General features: G+C 45.0%; 1 protein-coding gene across 2 annotated transcripts in view; it reads left to right on the forward strand.

Annotated features, from left to right (window-relative positions):
* Positions 1 to 20,532, forward strand: part of LOC147029387 (glycerol-3-phosphate dehydrogenase [NAD(+)], cytoplasmic-like) — a 54,288-nt gene that overhangs the window by 22,435 nt on the left and 11,321 nt on the right. For both annotated transcript variants that reach the window (XM_085872415.1, XM_085872416.1), the window contains exons 3-6: positions 3,631 to 3,771; positions 7,613 to 7,751; positions 8,746 to 8,858; positions 16,269 to 16,502. In XM_085872415.1, the coding sequence (XP_085728541.1) occupies positions 3,631 to 3,771; positions 7,613 to 7,751; positions 8,746 to 8,858; positions 16,269 to 16,502 (627 nt within the window). The remainder of the gene's footprint in view (positions 1 to 3,630; positions 3,772 to 7,612; positions 7,752 to 8,745; positions 8,859 to 16,268; positions 16,503 to 20,532) is intronic.

Below are 20,532 nucleotides of genomic sequence, written 5' to 3' on the forward strand. Positions count from 1 at the left end.
CCCCGCAACCTTATGCTGCATACAAGAGAAGATTTCATTTGCTACTCGACTTTCCATCCATTGGGACCAGACTCCGTACAGAGCGTCGGTGCTGCCGAAGCAGTCTCCTGGGCTATTGGGCACAATCCTGGACGGGTCGCCACTCCGACGCAGGATACTCAAATTGCTCAATCATCCCAGCAAGCTGGTACTCACTCTGCCGACCTCAGAAGGATGACTGGCTGAGTCAACCCCACCTGGTATTATTTAAACGGCCGAGAGGAATTTGAACTCAGGATCCTAGGATCCCAAGCACATCACCCGAACCATAAAGGTTCGACTTTGTGCTCCTGTAAATTGCTGTTTGTCTGGAGGATGAACGAAGTGGTACAAAGTGCAGTTAACTTAGGTGACTTATTGTCCTCCATTCCTTACATGTGGTTTGATTGAAACAATGCCACAAGGGGCATTTAAAACCTTTGACAAACAAAGTCGAAGACACTATGGTCCAAGATATTAAGGTTTTATTGTTATTATGTTTTTTTTTTGTCATAATATACAGTGCATTGGAAATTGATTTGTCTTTCCTCAACTGCATTGCATAGCAACCGTTACCATCTTGCATTTACACGAATGATATAATTGCATTCAGGTTCAGTGCATAAGGGGTACAATGATCGTAAGATTGATTTTGCTTAGTTTGGTGAGGAAGATACAGTTTGTTTTTAAAAATGTCTTTTAATGTTTGAAATGTTAAGATTTTAATTTATGAAGATTAACAAGCAGTCGGTGTTGTCAAAATGATTCATTTGAGAAACATTTTCTAAATTGTCAAGTAAGTGAAGTTCCATGGATAGTTTGAAGATTAAAAGTATTTAAAGCCAAGTTTTGTTTTGGGTGTGGGATAATATGCCAAAAGCTGTCGTAGACATTAAAGCCGTACGGAAGTTGGACGGTTATTTCGAGACAGTGAAAATTGAATGGCGAAAGTGGTTATGGCAATCTTCTTCTTTAACGGCCACAATTATTCTCGCGTGCTTGTTGTTTTGGCCCAGGCCTTTCATGGCCAGGCCTGCCATTTGACTAAAGTTTGGGCAGGAGCTTGTAATTTGTTCATGGTGTCGGCAACAGCTCACCTAATATTCGTGAAGGACCCCGTGAGATCTTTCACTTCCACGAATGAATGCTGGCAGATGGGACGCCCAGTTTAACATCCATCTGAGGGATGGCACAAACATTGATTATTCACCCTGCCTGTGAAATACCAGGATGACATCATCATCATCATCATCCCTGTAACTCCCAGTTGCTGCATCCTGTAAACTTTACTATAATTATGAATGCATGTGTGAGGGTTCGAGGTAGTTTTAATCAACCCCCACCCCCACCCCCACCAATGCTTGTCAAAGCTGGTTTTGATAGTCTGGATAGCGGAAGCTTCTCCAGTACTTTGCAGAAGATTATTCCAGTCATCCACTATCCGATGTGCGAATAACTTATTCCTGACTTCTCGGCAGCTCCTTTCTTTGAAGATCTTTAAGGAGTGTCCTCTGGTGTTTGTGTTGTGCTGTTGGATAAATACATCATCTGGGTCCAGTTGAACTATTATTTTGTGTAAGATCTAGTCCACCAGGATCATGTTCCCTCTTCTTCTCTGAGAGAGCAGAGAATACATGTTCCTGTCAATTAGCCTCTATTGATAGCTGAGATGGCAAATACCAGGGATGAGTTTGGTGGCCTTCTCTGCATCCTTTTAACCTTGTCAGCATCTAGTTTGAACCTCTGGTGCCAGAGGTAATTACCATACTCCAGCAACCACTCCCAAATCCTTTTCTGTAGTCGTACTCGAGTTCAGTTCCTCGCATTGTGTACCTGGTACTAGAATTACTCATGTCTATATAGAAGGTCTTACATTTTGACTCATTGAAAGGGAGTTGCCATATGTCAGCCCAAGCATCCATTCTGTTCAGGTCTGCTGGGAGAGCTTCTTTGTCTGTAGCATCACATCCGGGCCCAATAGATCTTCGTGTCATCCACGAATATTTGTATTCTTTCCTGCACTTCCGATGTTAGGTCATTAATGAAGGCAACAAACAATGTCGGCCTGAGCATACTTCCTTGCGGTATTCCGCTATTGACACGTTGGACCCTGTCAGTCAAAAAGTTGTGAATCCAGGCTAGGATCTCTCCTTGGATTCCATAGGTGGCCAGCTTCACTAGTAGCCTCTCATGTGGAACACTGTCAAACGCACATCTGAAGTCGAGGGACACCACATCGATCGGCTTCCCCTCATCTCGCAGTTTAGTCCATTCATTTGCAATGATGTGGAGCTGAGAAGCACAAGATTTGCCAGGTGTGAAACCATGCTGGTGGCTGGTCGACAGGTTGACTTTCATGTCCTCCACTACAGCTTCCTGCACAAGACTTTCCAGGATTTTCTCTACCACTGATGTAAGGCTAATAGGTCTGTAGTTTTCAGCCTTGTGTTTGCTCCCTTTCTTGTGGATTGATTTTATGTTTGCTTTCCTCCATGCTTCTGGTGAGATCCCTTCCTCAAGTGATTTATTGAAGATTAGTGTTTGTGGAAGTGCTACAGAGCTTGCAGTTTCTTTCAATAGTCGTGGATGGATATTACATGGACCAACTGACTTACTGCTCTTCAGTCCTCTCAACTTTCTTTCAATATAGCTAGGCCGAGATTCAAGCCTAGCCTGGACAGCTGCTTGGAGGCGAGTGTGCGTATCTGTAGGCCATCGTGCCAGCCCAGATATCACTTGTCATCATCCATAAATTGAAAATTGGCAATCGACTGTGTGTGAGGCTTGATTCAATCAAAATTAGAGAATTTTACAAATTACTTTGGCATTTTCACTCAGACAAATATGTTGCGATACAAATTTCTCCCAATATAGTATCGGTGTCAGTAGCTCTTTAAGGCTTCCAACAGCAAGACAAAACCACCTTGAAATGCATTGACCATGGCCAGGCCTATCCAACCTTCGATGCTGCATAACATGAAGAGTACTTCAAGTAAATCCATGATTTACATGACCATACATTTGATTCAATTAATGCATGTATATATGTATACCAGCGGGGTGTACTTGCACGTTGTATAAGCATACAAACCATGCTTCCCCCATTGTCTCAGGTCACTCACCTGCATTTAATTTTTCATCTATTTATATTTTCATTTACGGATGCTTTCCGATGGTTTTGTTTGTTGTTTTTTTCCCTGGTGTATTGGCTTTGATGTTTGGCGGTACACAAAATTAGTGTTCTTTCCCCATTGTCGTGGGTTGTTCCATTCACCTTCCTTTTTTTTTCCTTTTATTTATATTTTCATTTATGGATGTTGTCCGACGATTGTCCCCCCCCCCCCGGCCTACGGGCTTCAATGTCCATCGACACTCAAAATTTCAGCTTTCTACTTCACCCGGAAGGTACCGTTCTTTCATATCAGTGAGTGAGTGAGTCATTCATTGGTTAGAAAGTGATTATATATATATATATATATATATATATATATATATATATATATATATATATATATATATATATATATATATATATATATATATCGGGCAAGAGAAAGCCTTACCGAAACTGATTTCGTGATTGCAATTTGTTTTTGATGATGTCCGCTGTAGGTGGCTGAGTCCGATGCAGTGAAGGCAGTCACTGGTGCTGAACTTCTGATATTCGTATTGCCACACCAGTTTATCTCACGCTTGTGCGACCAGATTGCGAATCACGTTTTACATGGAGCCATCGGCATATCTCTAATAAAGGTATGGCTAAGGTGACTTTGACGTGCTGTTTGCTCAGCTGCAATGTAACTCGAGATGCCTGAAACTGCTCCATTGTGTTTATATAAATGTATGATGTCACATTGTCAGTTTTTGAATGATTTTTATGCATAGAAGTACAATTTCAATGTCTGCAGAGTTAATTGGCATCAAATTGAATATCATCGTAGATAATTGGTATCATTTTTCTGGATAATACCTTTCGATATGAGGAACTTGTGGGATTTCATAGTTGTTAAAACATAATGATTAATGCAGAGCCTTCTAGATATGCTCATTAAAATCCGGAGTGTCCAACCCACGCTGTGGTACTCTGTTGTACATTCAGTCATAAGCCGGCCATTCGTGAGACGATCAAACTCGTCCTTTTACACTTCCCCACCCGATTGATTAACAGTCATGGCAAGGGGCTGCAAACAGTATTTTTAAATAGGGTACGTCTGATGTGATTACTCCAAACATTTCATCTTTTTAAGGCTGTGTCTCATTAAATGTATTGTAAGGCCTATCTCTGTGCCCACTTTTTCTCGGCTTACGATAACTCGGTATTACAGAGTAGTTGTAGCAATCGTTCGACCACGTAATCTGGAAAGCATTGTACTTTAAATTTTTCCTTTGTCCAATATTTTTTAATGATTGTGTAATTGGAATGAACAATTGGTTAATATATTGTAAACAATGTCATTATTTTTCTCCATAAGACTAACAGTATACCGACCTGTTTGATTGCATTTTTACTTACTTTTAATGTTATTCATTCCCTTTGAATTGTGGATGGTGAAACGTATTTCAAGTGCAAGGCTCAACTCTCGCTTATGTTGGAAAAATGCCAGGAGCGTATGAATGATCCCATACTTTTGTACACCACAAACAAACATGGATCATCTTGTATTACAGCGTGCTGTCCAGATTTCTGCTTTACCGCTCTTTGGATAAAAAGCATATCCATGTTGAAACCGTTTCTAGTCCTGCAGAGTGTATATTACACTGAGGAAAGAGGGGGAGGGGGAGGGTGTATGTTCAATGAGTCAGCAAAGGAAAGATGCTTCTGCATTGAATTTTCAGGTGTGCATTCATAGTTTAAGTATTGTAAAAAATAAATAAATATTCCTTTCAATGTTCTCTGTTGGTCGTGATATATATATATATATATATATATATATATATATATATATATATATATATATGTATATATATATGTATGTATATACGTATGTATATATATATATATTGTTACAGTTCTCGGAACCGTGTGCATACAACATACAGTTGTCCCGAGTTAGTTATGCCATTAGTATACGTGCAGATAGACTCCTTCCTTGAGTGTAGTGGGCAGACACGGGGGTGCGTTGCGATGGGCTATAGTTAGGATTAATAAATCAATTTTTTCCCCTTTTATTTTATTTCCCCTTTTATTTGATCCACGGTACCTTCATCTCGCTTGCTGCCCTCAGCTCGTCTCCTGAGCCCAAATCCCGACGGGCACTTTGGGCTGGACAAGCGCTTCCACCGTCTACCCACTGTCTACAGAGACTCGTTTTCTGAGGCAGAATCCCGAGGTTCGTTATAGTAGCTGCGCCACCATTCACCTTCCCAAACCCAGACATGGCAGTGTGGGCGGTCCTTACCAATGTCTGGCTGAAACCCCATCCAGAAAGGCGGACCACATGAAGGCCCGGTCCAATCGGGACGGACAATGATGTCGGCTTCTCCATGGCTCCACCCTGAACTCAGTGATCTATAAAGTACGGGGCAATCCTCAGAGTTGAGTTGGATGCGAGGGAAAGTTTGTAGTTGGAAGTGGAAGTTGGGGTGGTTGGAGATAGTGAGAGTTGGAATTGCAAGTTGTTTGGAGGTTGAAGAGAATTGCGAGTTAAAGTGTTCCTGCTGCCTGGCTCTGCCTACGTCTTGCCTCGACGGCCCGCCGACTGTACTGGTCCTCGCCGACATGACCTCAACCAAACCTCTGGTCTGGTCCTGCTACTGCTCAACTCTCACCACCTTGGACTCCACTCTCCTCCACTCAAGCTCCTGCTGCAGACACGATTACCACACGTGTGGTTGTGGACCGAACTGCACAGCTTTTGTCAGGTGCCACACCACGGAGCATCGCTTTCCCCAGAACACTCAGGTACCTTAAACTGTGACCTCAACTCCCTCCCACCATGGCTGCAGAAGACCTTTTTTCTTTTCATTGGGTTTATTTTGTCCGAGTGTGTGTCAGTGTGTTGGCGCCTGTCCGTTAGATAAGCCTGTTTTAGATTTTTATTGTTATGATTGTTATTGCTTTTATTAGTCTCGTGTTAAGTCTGCTCTGTGTCCGCTTTTGTAAGTTGCGTGTAAATTTCCACACCACACCTCTCTCATCTTCCCCTGTGTAACACACCCAATAAAGCTTTTTCCTGTGCCACATGCTTTACCCTGCTTATTGTAAATAAATAATTGTAGAAATGTTCCCAGCTCGTCTTTGTCTTTTCCTCCATTGGACCAGCATGGTTCGAATCTGAGTTTAGCCGAGTCTTTATTCCCGATAATCCGTTCCTTCTTGCTGGTACGTCCTGGGCAGTGTCGCTCGACTGCATCCGATGCAGAAAGGTAGTCAGTAGTTGGTAGAGTGATCTGGTTCGGGCAAGGCGTACCGAGGGCGTGGTTCCCCGGTAGTCGAAACCGCGTGGTTAATTAGGTAACTTGTTTTTTAGACAGGAGGACCCTCCGCCACGCGTTTGAGGTATTGGTGTCCACGGTCGGTTAAGTGACCTGCCGCGTCACGGAATTATCCGTGAGCGGACGGCCTACAATTTCGGGGAGTCTTGTGGGACTCGACGTAGTTTCCCCCACCTAGTGGTCATTCTTCGCCAGACCCCAGCCCGCAACAATATATATATATATATATATATATATATATATATATATATATATATATATATATATATATATATATATACACACACTGTATGTCTATGTAAATATATGTCTATGTGTATGTAAAATACACTTAGCATGAAGTCGATGTTGCACCATCACAAATCCCCACGCTTCCCACCGAAAGCAAAGTTGAAAGATGGTAAAAAGTTCCATAAGGAACGACCCAATATCAAATTTTCTGCTGTTTTGACCACTGTGCATCCATCGGGACTCGACTGTACAGAGCGTTGATGCTGCCTAAGCAGTGTCCTTGGCTATTGGTGTCGTGTCACCACTCTGATGCAGGATGCCAGCAAGCTGGCACTCATTTTGCTGGCCTCGGAAGGATGACAGGCAGAGTCAACCTCACCTGGAATTAATTCAACAGCCGAGTGTGATTTGAACTCAGGATCTCAGGATCCCAAGCCCACCACCCTAACCATTAAACCAACACCAGGCACAACCCTGTGACCCAAGGTCAAATACAAAAAAAAATCGTTTATATATATATATATATATATATATATATATATATATATATATATATATATATATATATATATATATGTCACGCGTCCCCAATGCTGACTGCATGTTCAATATTATGTTTTAAAAATGTGCCCGTAGTTGCATTTTTCTGTATTTAACCTTTTTGAACCTGCCTCAGGGGGGGGGTGGGACCAAAAATGACACTGCTCTTGCACAGTCTTGCCATGTGTTGATCATAACTACCAAGTTTGAATTTCTGTGCAACCTTTTAGGTTATGAGGAGATGGCGTGACAGATGGACTGCATATAATTTTGTGGTATTTGCTGAAACTGCTCTTGAGGAAATAAACTGTTTTGAAAAGTGCAGGTGTCCACAAGATGTGTGCTTTGAAATTAGCTGATTTATCTCACGCTTGTCTGTTTTGTGCAGGGTATAGACGAGGGACCATCGGGTCTACGACTCATCTCCGAGATAATTCGGGAGAAACTAGATATTGACATGAGTGTCCTCATGGGCGCTAACATCGCAAGTGAAGTTGCAGATGACAAGTTTTGTGAGACAACTATTGGTACTGAAAGCCATTGTTCACAAGTCTTAGTCTGACTTCCTCTTTTTTTATTTTTAATATCTAAAAAAGAAATATTAAAAAAACACATCCATTTAACCCTAACGCCCCACCTCCCCCCTTCATTGGATTGATCACATGATGTTAATTTAGCTGCTGAATTATTCCTGAGTTAATCCTCTTGAATGTTTGATTCTATCTGCCCCTAATTATGTGTTGATGTCCTGCCACCTCTGGCATTTATAAATTCAGATTACATCCATTCAGGCCTTCTTTGTATATAGATCATGAATGCTGTCCGTCAGATCCCGGAAGGAGAATTCTGACACACGTGCACACAATTTGTGATTACATATCCGCTCTTTCTCTTCACAACTTGAACACAAACTAGATAAAATCACAACTTGCCTTTGTCTGTTTTATCGCAAATATGATGGGAGAGGCATTTGATATTTTTCTGAACCAAAGAACTGATTAATCGATGGACGAAGTGAGACGGCATAATATGAATTTAATTCGGAGAATTGGAACCGCTACAGGCGGGTAATCTACTTCGTAGAATTTGGGATCAATTCCCCGATGGAATCAATTCAAACCGAGTAATTGATTCCCCCCCTCCCCCAACTCGTCAGTTATTGAGAAAACTGTGTAGTTTTGCGTCTTTGACAGGGTTTGGAACGTATCTCCCCTTTTACTATGTTAAAAAGTGGTTCGCTTTAAACACCATTTTCTGAGAACGCATCCCCCATTTATAGCAAGGGAGTCCTGTATATAAATATATATTTTTAAAATTTGACATCCACCACACACGTGAAATCCCCTGAACTATCCAGGTATTTTATGAGCTTTGTTATCTCCTATCAGACACTCACTCGCTAAACAAACTTCAATCCATCAAGAACTCTGAATTATTTGTTTCCATCAAAATATACATGTGGGAATCTTGTGTGGAATTTTCTCAACTTCCCTATTGATGTGTTTTTTTTTTTTCCAATAGGCAGCAAGACCATTGAACATGGTTTGCTTTTCAAAGAGCTCTTGCAAAAACCAAACTTCCGTATCACCGTGGTGGAAGAAGCACATACAGTGGAGATTTGTGGCGCGCTTAAGGTAACCACTGTATTTGTAGGTTTTGTTTACGTTTGTTTCTATCTAGTGATTGTGGAATTGTTTTGTAAATTAAGGATGATTGCCAACATGTTTTGACATGGAATGGATGCCCAAGAATTAAAGACTGTGCACACCACTTGATCCAGAGAGTTAAGATACAGACCTGCCAACCTTGAGCGATTCTCCATAATTTTTGTGCAAATCACGCCAAAATTATTGCGGTATTGACTCGTGACAAAATGTTGTGGAAATTGAATGTTATTGCAGGCATCGGTATGATTCGGGTGTTGCCAGCAGTAACTGGCGGTAAAATTGAGATAAACACTTTGAAGTGGGGAAAAAAATTATAAAAATACTCAACGGGCAGTTGCAAAAGCAATCATATTTGCGGTGCCTCAGTAAGTGTGGAGGTCAATTATTGATGTTTGTGATTGATTTAATTGTTCATAATATTGTTTACTAGCAAATACAACCTGTCGCTTCGCTGACGAGAGTATTAAAGGGGGGAGGAGAGGGGAAGAGAGGCGGGGGCAGAACAGAGAGAGAGAGAGAGAGAGAGAGAGAGAGAGAGAGAGAGAGAGAGAGAGAGAGAGAGAGAGAGAGAGAGAGAGAGAGAGAGAGAGAGAGAGAGAGAGAGAGAGAGAGAGAGAGAGGTGGGGGGGTCGAGAGGGAGACACAGACATGAGGTGGGAGGGGAGAAGAGAGAGGTGAGGGGTGGGGGAGGGGGAAGAGAGAGGTGAAGGGTGGGGGGGGAGAAAGAGAGACAGAGAGACACACAGACAGATACTGGAGAGATGGGAGGCGAGAGTGGGAGACAGACAGACAGACAGACAGACAGACAGACAGACAGACGGGAGGATTCCAGGCAATGTGACGCCTGGTTTAATGTACATCCGAGAGACTGCACACACATTGATGAATCACCATTGCCTTGTGCTTCATATGAAAGAAGCAGAAAAAGAAGAATCTTTGGTAAGAGATAAGTTGCAAAATTTGGGGATTTTTCACGTCAACATGTACTAACCTTATGTCAGGTCAGGTTCGATCTGTGACCTGCTACAGGTACCATGTAAACCTGTACTAACCTGTTCCATGGTCGTGTTGTCGACGACTAAACCGTCTCCCCCACCAGGTTTTCTGGTGAGGAGGGTGTTTGGATATGGACACCCAGCAGGATTAAAAACAAAACCTGTCAAAGGGCGGAGGAGCTCCTTGTGAGCCAACGGTCATCCATATCTAGTGCCCAACTGTGTCTGCGGATGTCCTCCTGCAGTTGGGTTACTTTTTATTAGGAGGTTGGTGGCAGGATTTGCACTCCGGCCACCGTAAAACCCTTCATTCCGCAAAAACGCAAAAAAATCTGAAAACCCACTCCGTGGGAGTACCTCCTGTGCAGCTTCCCTTCGCAGGGCAGCTCACCGGATGACGGGATTGGGGCAAAGCCTTCGGGACCCCCAATCTTTGATGATAGGAGGGAAACCACGGGGTAACATCCCTGGGTCAGATTGCGGGAGAGTGTGTCGGAGTGGTGCTGAGGTGTCGTCCACCAGACGGCGGTCTCCTTGGGTTAACCTGAGGCGGTCCCTTCGGGTGGGTGCCTGGAATGTCCTTTCCCTAAGAGAGGATGATCACCTGTCTCTGTTATCATCTGAGCTCAAGCGTTTGGACATCGGGATTGCAGCTCTCTCTGAGGTTCGGAGACCGGATTGCGGCGAGATAATGGTGGGTGGTTACACCTACTATTGGTCTGGTCGCTCCGATGGTTACCATACCCAAGGAGTTGCTGTAGCTGTGTCCAATAAGCTGACCCCAATGATAATTGAGGTAACACCAGTCAATGAGCGTATTATGAGATTAAGGATTCGTCACTCCTTAGGTGTCATTTCCCTGGTCTCTGTTTATGCTCCGACTGAGGCCAGTGATCTCACCGTGAAGGATGCATTCTACGCCACGCTCGAGTCTGTGGTTGATCAGTGCCCCAGATGAGATACACTTCTAGTCTTGGGGGATTTCAATGCATCGACTGGAACTGATAGGGACGGTTATGAGGTGTGTGTTGGTCCCCATGGGTCAGGAACTATGAACCAGAATAGCACTAAGTTCCTTGACTTTGCAAGAAGTCATGGACTTAGGGTGGCTGGTTCATGGTTTCAGCGCCCACAAGCTCATCGCTGGACTTGTTATTCCAACACTGGCGGTGTGGCAAAGGAGATTGACCATGTCCTCATTGACGGTCGTTGGAGGATGATCCAGAACTGCAGGGTCTACCGGAGTGCTCAGTTCCTCAATACTGACCACAAGCTTGTTGTGGCAACTCTAAAGCTGCACCTTAAATCCTGGAGAATGGTACCATCCCAGCCTAGGCTGGATGTTGGCAAGCTCAGGGATGAGAGAGTAGCTGAGGAGTTTGGGAACAGGCTGAGTGGACACTTGGGGGGGTCTGGGTGCTTTGGGGGGTCCTGAAGAGTTGTGGAGTGCCTTCAAGACCACCGTCCTTGATGTTGCCGGTGGATGTCTTGGAGCTCACCGCAGGGCAAAGAAGAATTTTGTCTCTCAAGGGACACTGGATACCATTGACCAGAGTCGCAGGGCCAGGCTGAATGGCAGAGCTGAGCTGTTCGGGAGCTGAGGCGTAAAACTGTACGTGCACTGAGGGTGGACAAGGAGGCCTATGTGCGAGGAATCTGTGAGGGGGTAGAGCATCACCTGTGGACAGGTGATTCTCGTCTACTTACAGGGGAATTCGCGCACTGCAGTTCGAGCAGAGAGTGGTAGGCTCTTGACAGAGGAGTCTGAAGTAAAGGCCCGCTGGGCCGGTTACTTTGAGCGGTTGTACCAGGCTGATCCCCCAGCTGTCGAGTTGGACGTAAAGGGTGTTACAATCCCTGTTGCTGACCCTCGAATCAACTGTGGTCCACCTTCGCTTGTGGAAACACAGGCTGCGGTGAACCGGTTGAAACGGGGCAAAGCTCCAGGGATCTGTGGCATCCATGCTGAACTTCTCAAGGCTGGTGGAAATGCTGCACTTGTGTCGTTGCATGCAGTTTTGTGCTCTGCCTGGAACACAAGCATCATTCCAACTGACTGGAAGAGGGGCCTTGTTGTCCCTCTCTGGAAAGGGAAGGGTGATCGCCAAGACTGCAACAACTACCGAGGGGTGACGCTGCTCTCAGTGCCGGGCAAGGTCTTTGCTCGGATAATTCTTGATAGGGTTCGCCACCATCTGCCTGAGCACCAGCGTCCAGAGCAGTCAGGCTTTACACCAAAGAGGTCAACGATTGACCGTATCCTTGCCCTTCGTGTCCTCACCGAACGCAGACGAGAGTTTCGGCAGGGGCTGCTTGCAGCCTATGTTGATCTCTGTAAAGCGTTCGATTCAGTGAATCAGGATGCCCTCTGGAGGATTCTTGGTCTTCGTGGGGTGCCACCAAAACTGATCGATCTGATGTCTGAACTCTACTCTGGTACTGAGAGTACTGTGAAGTGTGGTGGTACCATCTCTGACTTATTTCCAGTTGTTACTGGAGTTCGTCAGGGGTGTGTACTGGCCCCCACACTTTTCAGCACTTGTTTGGACTGGATTTTAGGGAGGATGTCGGAGAGATCAAGCTGCGGTGCATCGTTTGGGAATGTCAAGATCTCGGACCTTGATTTTGCAGATGATGCAGTCATCTTTGCGGAGACTTTAGACATCCTTTTGGGGGCCCTCAAGGTGCTGGATGAGGAGTCTGAGCCGCTGGGATTACGGGTTTCTTGGGTCAAAACTAAGATCCAGGCTTTCGGTGACATCTTGGATGCTGCTGTCCTGTCTGTGTCTGTTTGTGGTGAGGATGTTGAGGTCGTGGAGAGATTCACTTACCTTGGCAGTGATATTCATGTCTCTGCTGGCTGCGAGTCAGAGGTCAATAGACGTCTGGGTCGGGCCTGGGGAGTCATGGATTCACTGGATCATGGGGTGTGGCGCTGCTGGTTGCTGTGTGGGAGGACGAGAGTCCGAGTCTTCAGGTCCTTGGTACTTCCAGTCTTGCTCTATGGATGCGAGACTTGGACTCTGACCAAGGATCTGAGACGGAGACTTAATTCCTTTGGTACCAGGTCTCTTCGGAGAATCCTTGGCTATCGCTGGTCGGATTTTGTGTCCAATGAGCGGTTGCTGAGAGAGACTCGGATGAGATTTGTTACCTGCATAGTCCGTGAGCGTCAGTTGCGGCTGTATGGACATGTGGCTCGTTTTCCTGACGCTGATCCTGCTCACCAGATTCTCTCAGCGAGGGAGTCTCATGAGTGGAGGAGGCCAGTGGGCCGACCATGTGCCTCGTGGTTGCAGCAGGTTGACCATCATCTCAAGGAGATGTCACCAGCTCTGAAACCAATCCAACATTTATGGGATATTCTGGAATGACACCTGAGACGGTGTTTTCCATCTCCATCAAACAGGAATTAATTGACTTTCTCGTGGAAGAATGATACCTCCTGCAGAATTCTAGAGACTGGTGGACTTCATGCCATGGTGCATACAAGCCATACTGACCACAAGTGGTTGGCCCAACACGCCATTAAGTGACTTTACATTGGTGCTTTCATTTTTGTTTTGTCCACTGCCTGTATGTGACAGCATTTTGAATATGTTCTTACAGAAACGCTCCAAATGTGTATGACAAGTGATGTCATGTGTTACATGGCATCACACTTAAATTGCAGTGATGAATATGTATATGTATATATATATATATATATATATATATATATATATATATATCTATATATGTATATATATATCTATCTATTTATATATATATATATATATATATATATATATATATATATATATATATACATATATATATATATATATACATATATATATATATATATGTATATATATATATATATATGTATATATATATATATTGTTGCGGATTTCGCGCCCGCCGGCGTGCTGACGGCCACGTAACTCGAATCGCGGCACGTCGCCCACCGGACGGACAATCCAGTCGTGACCCTCTCGGACTAACGCCGGGAACCAGTCACAGGTGGACCTTTCGGTCTCACCGCGATCGAGCCAATCAGCCCCCGCGTGGGATAGGGTTGCTCGCCAAATTCGACCTACCTAAGTACCCACGCGGAGGGTAGACCGGGCGATCGCACCTCGCCGCAGGTCGACTTCGGACACGGGCCACTTAAGCGACCCGTTCCGTACTATCAGAATAACCGAGCGGTGTTATCGTCGACCTCGACGGTTCGATTAATTATCGGGCGTATTCAGCCCACTACCAACCCTTTACGTGAAGCAAGATGGGGATTCAATAGAGGAAAAGACGAAGCGAAGCGGGAAACAGTTCAACACAAAGCACATTTATTCGCGGCACACGGGAGCACACATATACAATTCCACCAAATGCACACAGAAAAGACACAATGTAATTTACACAAAAAGCAAATGTAAAAGCGAAAACACAATGCAGAGCTAATACCGACTACCGAGCACACGGCAACACTTATACAATTCTACTTCACAGACGGCGCCGACAACACATACCCAAAACCAAGGAAAAGAATACCCTCAAAGATGAGGCGGGCCTGAGGCCGAGACCGGGTCGCGCCTACCCGTCTGGTGATGAGACGCGGAGCGGCGATGGCGCCTCAACTCCGCGGGCCTCGCGGACAGTGTCTGGTAGGGGGTGGGAAAGGGGCCCCCTTGGTCGCACTATCTCAGCGCGGGGGGAAACAGGAGGGGGTTGCTGATGCTCGGGGTATAGAGGATTTTTATTATCCCGCGACGAGCGTCTCCACCTCGGCCAGGTCGCGCTGTCGGCCTCCCTGGGGTGCAGCTCCCGACGCGAGCACCCCCTCGTCTGGTGTCGCTGCCTTTCCACAGCTCCGTCCCCTCCGTTCCGACTCCAACGCACACGACGACCAGCTCCTTCTTGCCAACTCCACCGCCCGCGAAGTCTTGACTCTCTGTTTCCGACTCTCCTACTCTCCTACTCTCCGCCTCTGGACTCTCCTACTCTCCGCCTCTGGACTCTCCTACTCTCCGCCTCTGGACTCTCCTACTCTCCGCCTCTGGACTCTTCTACTCTCCGCCTCTGGACTCTCCTACTCTCCGCCTCTCGACTCTCTGGACTGACGAACACGGTCCTTTTATCAGCCCCGTAGCTTCGCCCTCTCATCTTTGACCCCCTCCCTTCGACCTTTCACCTCGCTCCCCATTGGCCCGAGAAAAAGTGGGCGTGAAGGCTTTTTGATCCATAAATTTGCATATATCGATCGCCCTGGGGGCGGGCCACCCGCCCCTCGCTCACCGATTGGACGGCAAAAAGTGGGCGTGTGTCGTTTTTGATCCGTTTTTGAAGCACAAAATCCGTGATTTTGTACACGCTGTTCGGCGCGCGCCCTGCACGAGTCCAACACCGGTACCCACAGCGGGGCAAGAACGGTGGCGATGCGACGGTTGTGAGGTGTGACGGGAAGGTCGTGGCGGTTGTGGTGAAGCGGCGTTGTGGTTGGTGGTTGATGTTGTGGTTGTGGTGGTAATCATGGCGGTTGGTCCAAAATAAAGATAGCAAAAGAAAAACGGCTATCCTGAAGAGTCGCAGCACGCATAAATGACATGTATTCCCACTAGACAACGGGTTTGGGCCTAACTACACATGTACTTACCGAGATACCTCACCTAAGGGACCTGAATGGTGGTTTGCGAATTTGGTAACCACAACAATATACATACATATATTTCCTGCTTCTGCACAGACCATGTGTGGCAGTTCCACCATCGAGTGAACATTTTGTTTTAGTCAAGAATATTTGATGTCACTGGTCATGTCCAGGTCTTGTGGCTTCATCATGTCTTGTCTTGTGGCTTCATCACATTCACCCTCGTGTGTTCACCAACACTTCATGTTTCCTTTCAAAAACTTTTCATCTTCTTGATATATGACTCTGTCTCCTTATTGAAAATTTAAATGAGCTTTATCATTTGCAGCACTCTCCAAATGCTGTAGTTTATGAATGAAATCAACAGAACATTAATTGCGTTCTACTAACCATGAGTTCTGATGTAACCTGGTGTTGGCTTAGTGGTTAGGGTGGTGGCTTGGGATCCTTGGGTCCTGAGTTCAAGCCCTTTTGTCCGCTGAATTGACACCAGGGGGTTGACTCAGCCTGTCATCCTTCTGAGGTCGGCAAAATGAGTACCAGTGTAGCAGCCAAAAGGCTGCACACAAAGGGTCGGGAGTCTCGATGGATTGATTAAATCTGGTATTAGTGTGGCGCAGGCATGATGGGCTAAATGGCCTCCTCCTGTGCCTAATTCCTTGTAAATCCTTGTTAAAAAAAACACCATGGGAGGTAAGATAAAGCTGATGTTTTGGGAATTAACCTTCCATCGCCGACTTGTTTTCATGCCAGAACATCGTAGCAGTGGGTGCAGGATTCTGCGATGGCCTTGGCTTTGGGGATAACACAAAGGCGGCGGTCATCCGACTTGGCCTAATGGAAATGATTGCATTCGCACGGCTCTTCTGCACAAGCAATGTTACATCAGCCACATTTCTGGAGAGCTGCGGTGTTGCAGATCTCATCACGACGTGCTATGGCGGCCGCAACAGGCGCATTGCGGAGGCATTTGTGCGTACTGGCAAGGTAGGAAACGCTGAGCCATTTATGGTTTATCTTACTTGTGCAGAAATTTGGATGTTCTTTTGCCATTTGGTGTTGACAATCTCACCTGCCAAATGAAGTGGTAATTCAAATGGCTGCCCTCATTCATGAATTCTCAAGATAATATCTCTTGTCTCCCTCAGGTATTTATCTGATATACTTCCTAGAAGAGTATTTTCTTTTAATTATTTTTTCTTGATATGTGTGTGTGTGTGTGTGTGTGTGTGTGTGTGTGTGTGTGTGTGTGTGTGTGTGTGTGTGTGTGTGTGTGTGTGTGTGTGTGTGTGTGTGTGTGTGTGTGTGTGTGTGTGTGTGTGTGTGTGTGTGTGTGTATATATATATATATATATATATATATATATATATATATATATATATATATATATATATATATATATATATATATATATATATATATATATATATATATATATATATATATATATTTATATATATATATATATATAGATTTATTTTACCCTGCGCGCCTATTTGCAAAGCATAAAGCAAATGCTTCTGCCTGTCTCTTAGATCGAGGAACTACTTGATTTCAATTGAATTATATATTTAGAACACAAATCCTTTCTAAAGACTTGCAATTTAGCAGTACTTTGGCTGTGAAGTTGGCAAAATTATATGGAGTCTCGTTCTGTTTGTGTGCATGCCCACAGCTGAGTGGAGCAATTCCTTCAGTCTATCTATCTCAAAAAAAAAAAATAATTGAAAATTTTTCCAAACACTAAACTCACTGTTTCTAGGGACTTCACAAAGGACACAAACAACAGCAACGAATAACTCATTTAACGTGTTAATTGAGGTAGTGTAAAAGATGTGGCATATCCCAAATTCATCAACGGTGGTAAACTTCGCATTCAATTGATCGGCTTTTCTTTTCTGCACCTTTGAAACTTCTCGTTCATCCCAATTGACTTGTAAATTTTAAACGCTGAAGAACACGAATCGCATTGTTGGCACTTCCACAAACCTTCAGTTTAGCAGTACATTGGCTCACTTCCGGTTTGGGGATCGGTGCACGTAGATGATTCTCTCCCTCCTTCATATGCAGCACAAGACTGCGGGAAGCATCATTGACTGAGGACGTGGCTGTGCCGCTGATGCAATGCCCCTATTACCAGTACACTGGTACTCATTTTGCTGAGCTCAGAAGGATGACAGGCTGAGTCAACCCCACCCGGTGTTAATTTAACAGCCGACGGGCTTGAACTCAAGGCCTTAAGATCCCAAGCCAGCCACCCTAACCGCTAAGCAAACATCAGGCTTGCGTGGACGACTGGGAGGCGCGCTCTCCAACCAGTTCTGAGCGAAGTTCCCCCGACCATTTACGTTGTGTTTTGCTGTTTAGTATTAATCAATGTTTTGCTCTTCGTGTTTTCATCAAATTTTCTTTCCCACACTGTGTCCTGCTGTGTTGAATCGTTTAGTTTGTCTCTCGAGTTCAGTTGGCCCAACCTGTGATAGTCGAGTGTGCTTCCCTCCATCGTTTTCTGCCTCGTTTTCACTTCTTTGTTCCAGTTATTGTTACTTCTGAACCCTCAGAAATCCTTCTCCCCTCCTCCCTCAAAATTTAAAACAACACATCACTCCTTCACCCGAAAAAAAACAAAACAAAACACGTTTTGCTTCTTTGTTTCAGCAACATTGGAAATAATTTTTCTTTTTTCGAAACCACTCATTTTTCTGTCCTTTCTTTGCAACATCCCCAAACTTAATGAAATGGTCCTCTTCCTTGAAAACTCTTCATGACATTTAAAAATATTTATAAAACAAAATGCTTACAAATTAAATCTTAAAGTGTCTTCCTCTGCTTATTGTGCCATCAGGAACAACCCATTCATTAATATTCTGCATCAAAATCTCTTCCTTTTCTCTTTTACATCGAGACTTATTTCCTGAAACTTCATCACTTCCAAAGGTGTAGTTCATCCAGCCACCTCTTTCACTTCCAGCTAAATTTTCCTCCATCCCTTGAACAAAACACTCTCACGACCACCCCACCGATGAAGCCTGTCGCAAGTTATCCAGTCTGGGAATCCTGAGGCGTCGATTTTGCAAAGGCTGTGGTGCACATGACAAGCATTAATCCTTCACTTCCATTCATGCTGTCAAACCTCTTCATGTCAATACCATCCCCCTTCTGCTTCCCTTCATCCTTCCCCCTCTCAGCTTCCCCCCACCCCACACCCTCCCCTTGCTCCTTTCCACATCCCTATGTCCTACCAGCAGCTCCTCTCCACTTGTCCCTTACTCTGCGAACCTCAAACATCTGGGGCCTCTGTTCCAACCTGACAGATCTCTCAATCCAGGCCACTGCCGATTAAACGTCATGTGCTTAACCAAATCCTTCCTCCCACAGGATGTCCCTGACTCCTTGGTGTATTTCCATGGCTATTGTCGACTCCGGTTTGATCGACCTAAATCCTGTCCTGGCTTTACATCAAAAACTCAATTTCTCATGCTCCATGTACTGCTCTTACACCTCCCAAGCCCCAGGAGTATCTCTGGCTCCAAGTTCCCCTTCCGTTCCCACCTCGTGCTTGTCTGTGTGTTGTACAGTCCTCCCAACAGTGAGGACTCTATCTTCATCTCTCTCTCAGATGACATTGACCAACTTTTAATCACTCAGCCCAACTCTGTCTTCCTCATATGTGGTGACTTCGATTGTCACCATGCGAATTGACTGGGTGTTGGTACCTCTCTCACCAGCCATGGCATTTCTGCAAAGGACTTCATTGACTCCATGGGACTGACTCAATCTGTGAACCTTCCTACCCAGATTTCTCCCAATGGTAAATCTCTTCTGGATATGGTGATGACCAACTTCCCCGCTAATGTACCTTGCTTGTCTGCCCCGTTTGGTTCACCTGATCATGTGCTTGTGAAGGTCAACATCTCTCTGGCCATTCTCAGAGAACAGCCTCAGTACCAACAAGTCCGGCAGTTCATTCGGGCAGACTGGCAGGGACTGCAAGCAGCCATCTCTCTTCAGGACTAGTCTCCTCTATCCACCACCATTAATATTGATCAAGCCTGGGAATTCTTCCACAGAAACCTGTTCTCTCTTATGCACAGTTTCATGACACCTCATCTTCAGTTATCTTACCCATATTCCCGCTCTTATGATGAGGTAATTGCTTTAAAACAACTTGCATTCTCCTCCTGGAAGCAAATCCAACCAAATGCAACCTCAGATCATTCCACAAAACCCCCGACAAGTGTGTGTCTACCCTCAGGAGAGCCAGAAAGCAACATCTATACAATCTCAAGAATGAACTTTCAAACTTGTCTCCGTCCTCTAAAAGCTGGCAAAAAATGCCTCAGTCTGTTTTTGCTTCAAAATCTTGTGTCCTTAACTTCTCGCTCTCTTAGTGCCCACCTTTCCCAGTCAAACCCAACTGCTCCTGGATTCTCTGTCTTTGGCACCTGAAAAGGTGGAAAGGTTTCTGGCAACCCTCGACTCTGACTCTTCAAGTGGACTGGACGCATCAGCTCGTGACCGCATCAGCTCATGTATCCTAAAAACATGCTCTGCTGCTCTTGCACTTCCTCTTTCGACTCTTTTCACTCTGTCATTACCATAGGTCATCTTCCTTCTGCTTGGAAATCAGCCAATATCACAGCATTAAATAAAAAGGTGCAAAAGCGGATCCCCTTAACTACAGACCAATCAGCTGACTTCCAATCATCAGCCAGGTCATGGAATCCATCATCACAGTTGACCTAAAATAATTCCTTTTCTCCAACAGCCTCATCTCAGATCATCGATTCAGATTCAGACCTGGTCACTCTACCTTGGATATACTGCTTATAATCTGCCAACAATGGATGGAAGCTCTCAATATCAGACACGAGATCAGGGCTGTCTCTCTGGACATATCTCGAGCTTTTGATACAGTGTGGCATCCTGCCTTGCTCTCCAATCGGTCTGCCGAAGGAATCCAAGGCCAACTCCACTCTTGGATTACAGACTTTCTCCCCTCTCATAAACAATGTG

The sequence above is a fragment of the Eptatretus burgeri genome, chromosome 3 (genome assembly GCF_056783735.1).
Source record: "Eptatretus burgeri isolate ZD-2024b chromosome 3, Ebu_testis_v1, whole genome shotgun sequence".
NCBI classification, from domain to species: domain Eukaryota; kingdom Metazoa; phylum Chordata; class Myxini; order Myxiniformes; family Myxinidae; genus Eptatretus; species Eptatretus burgeri.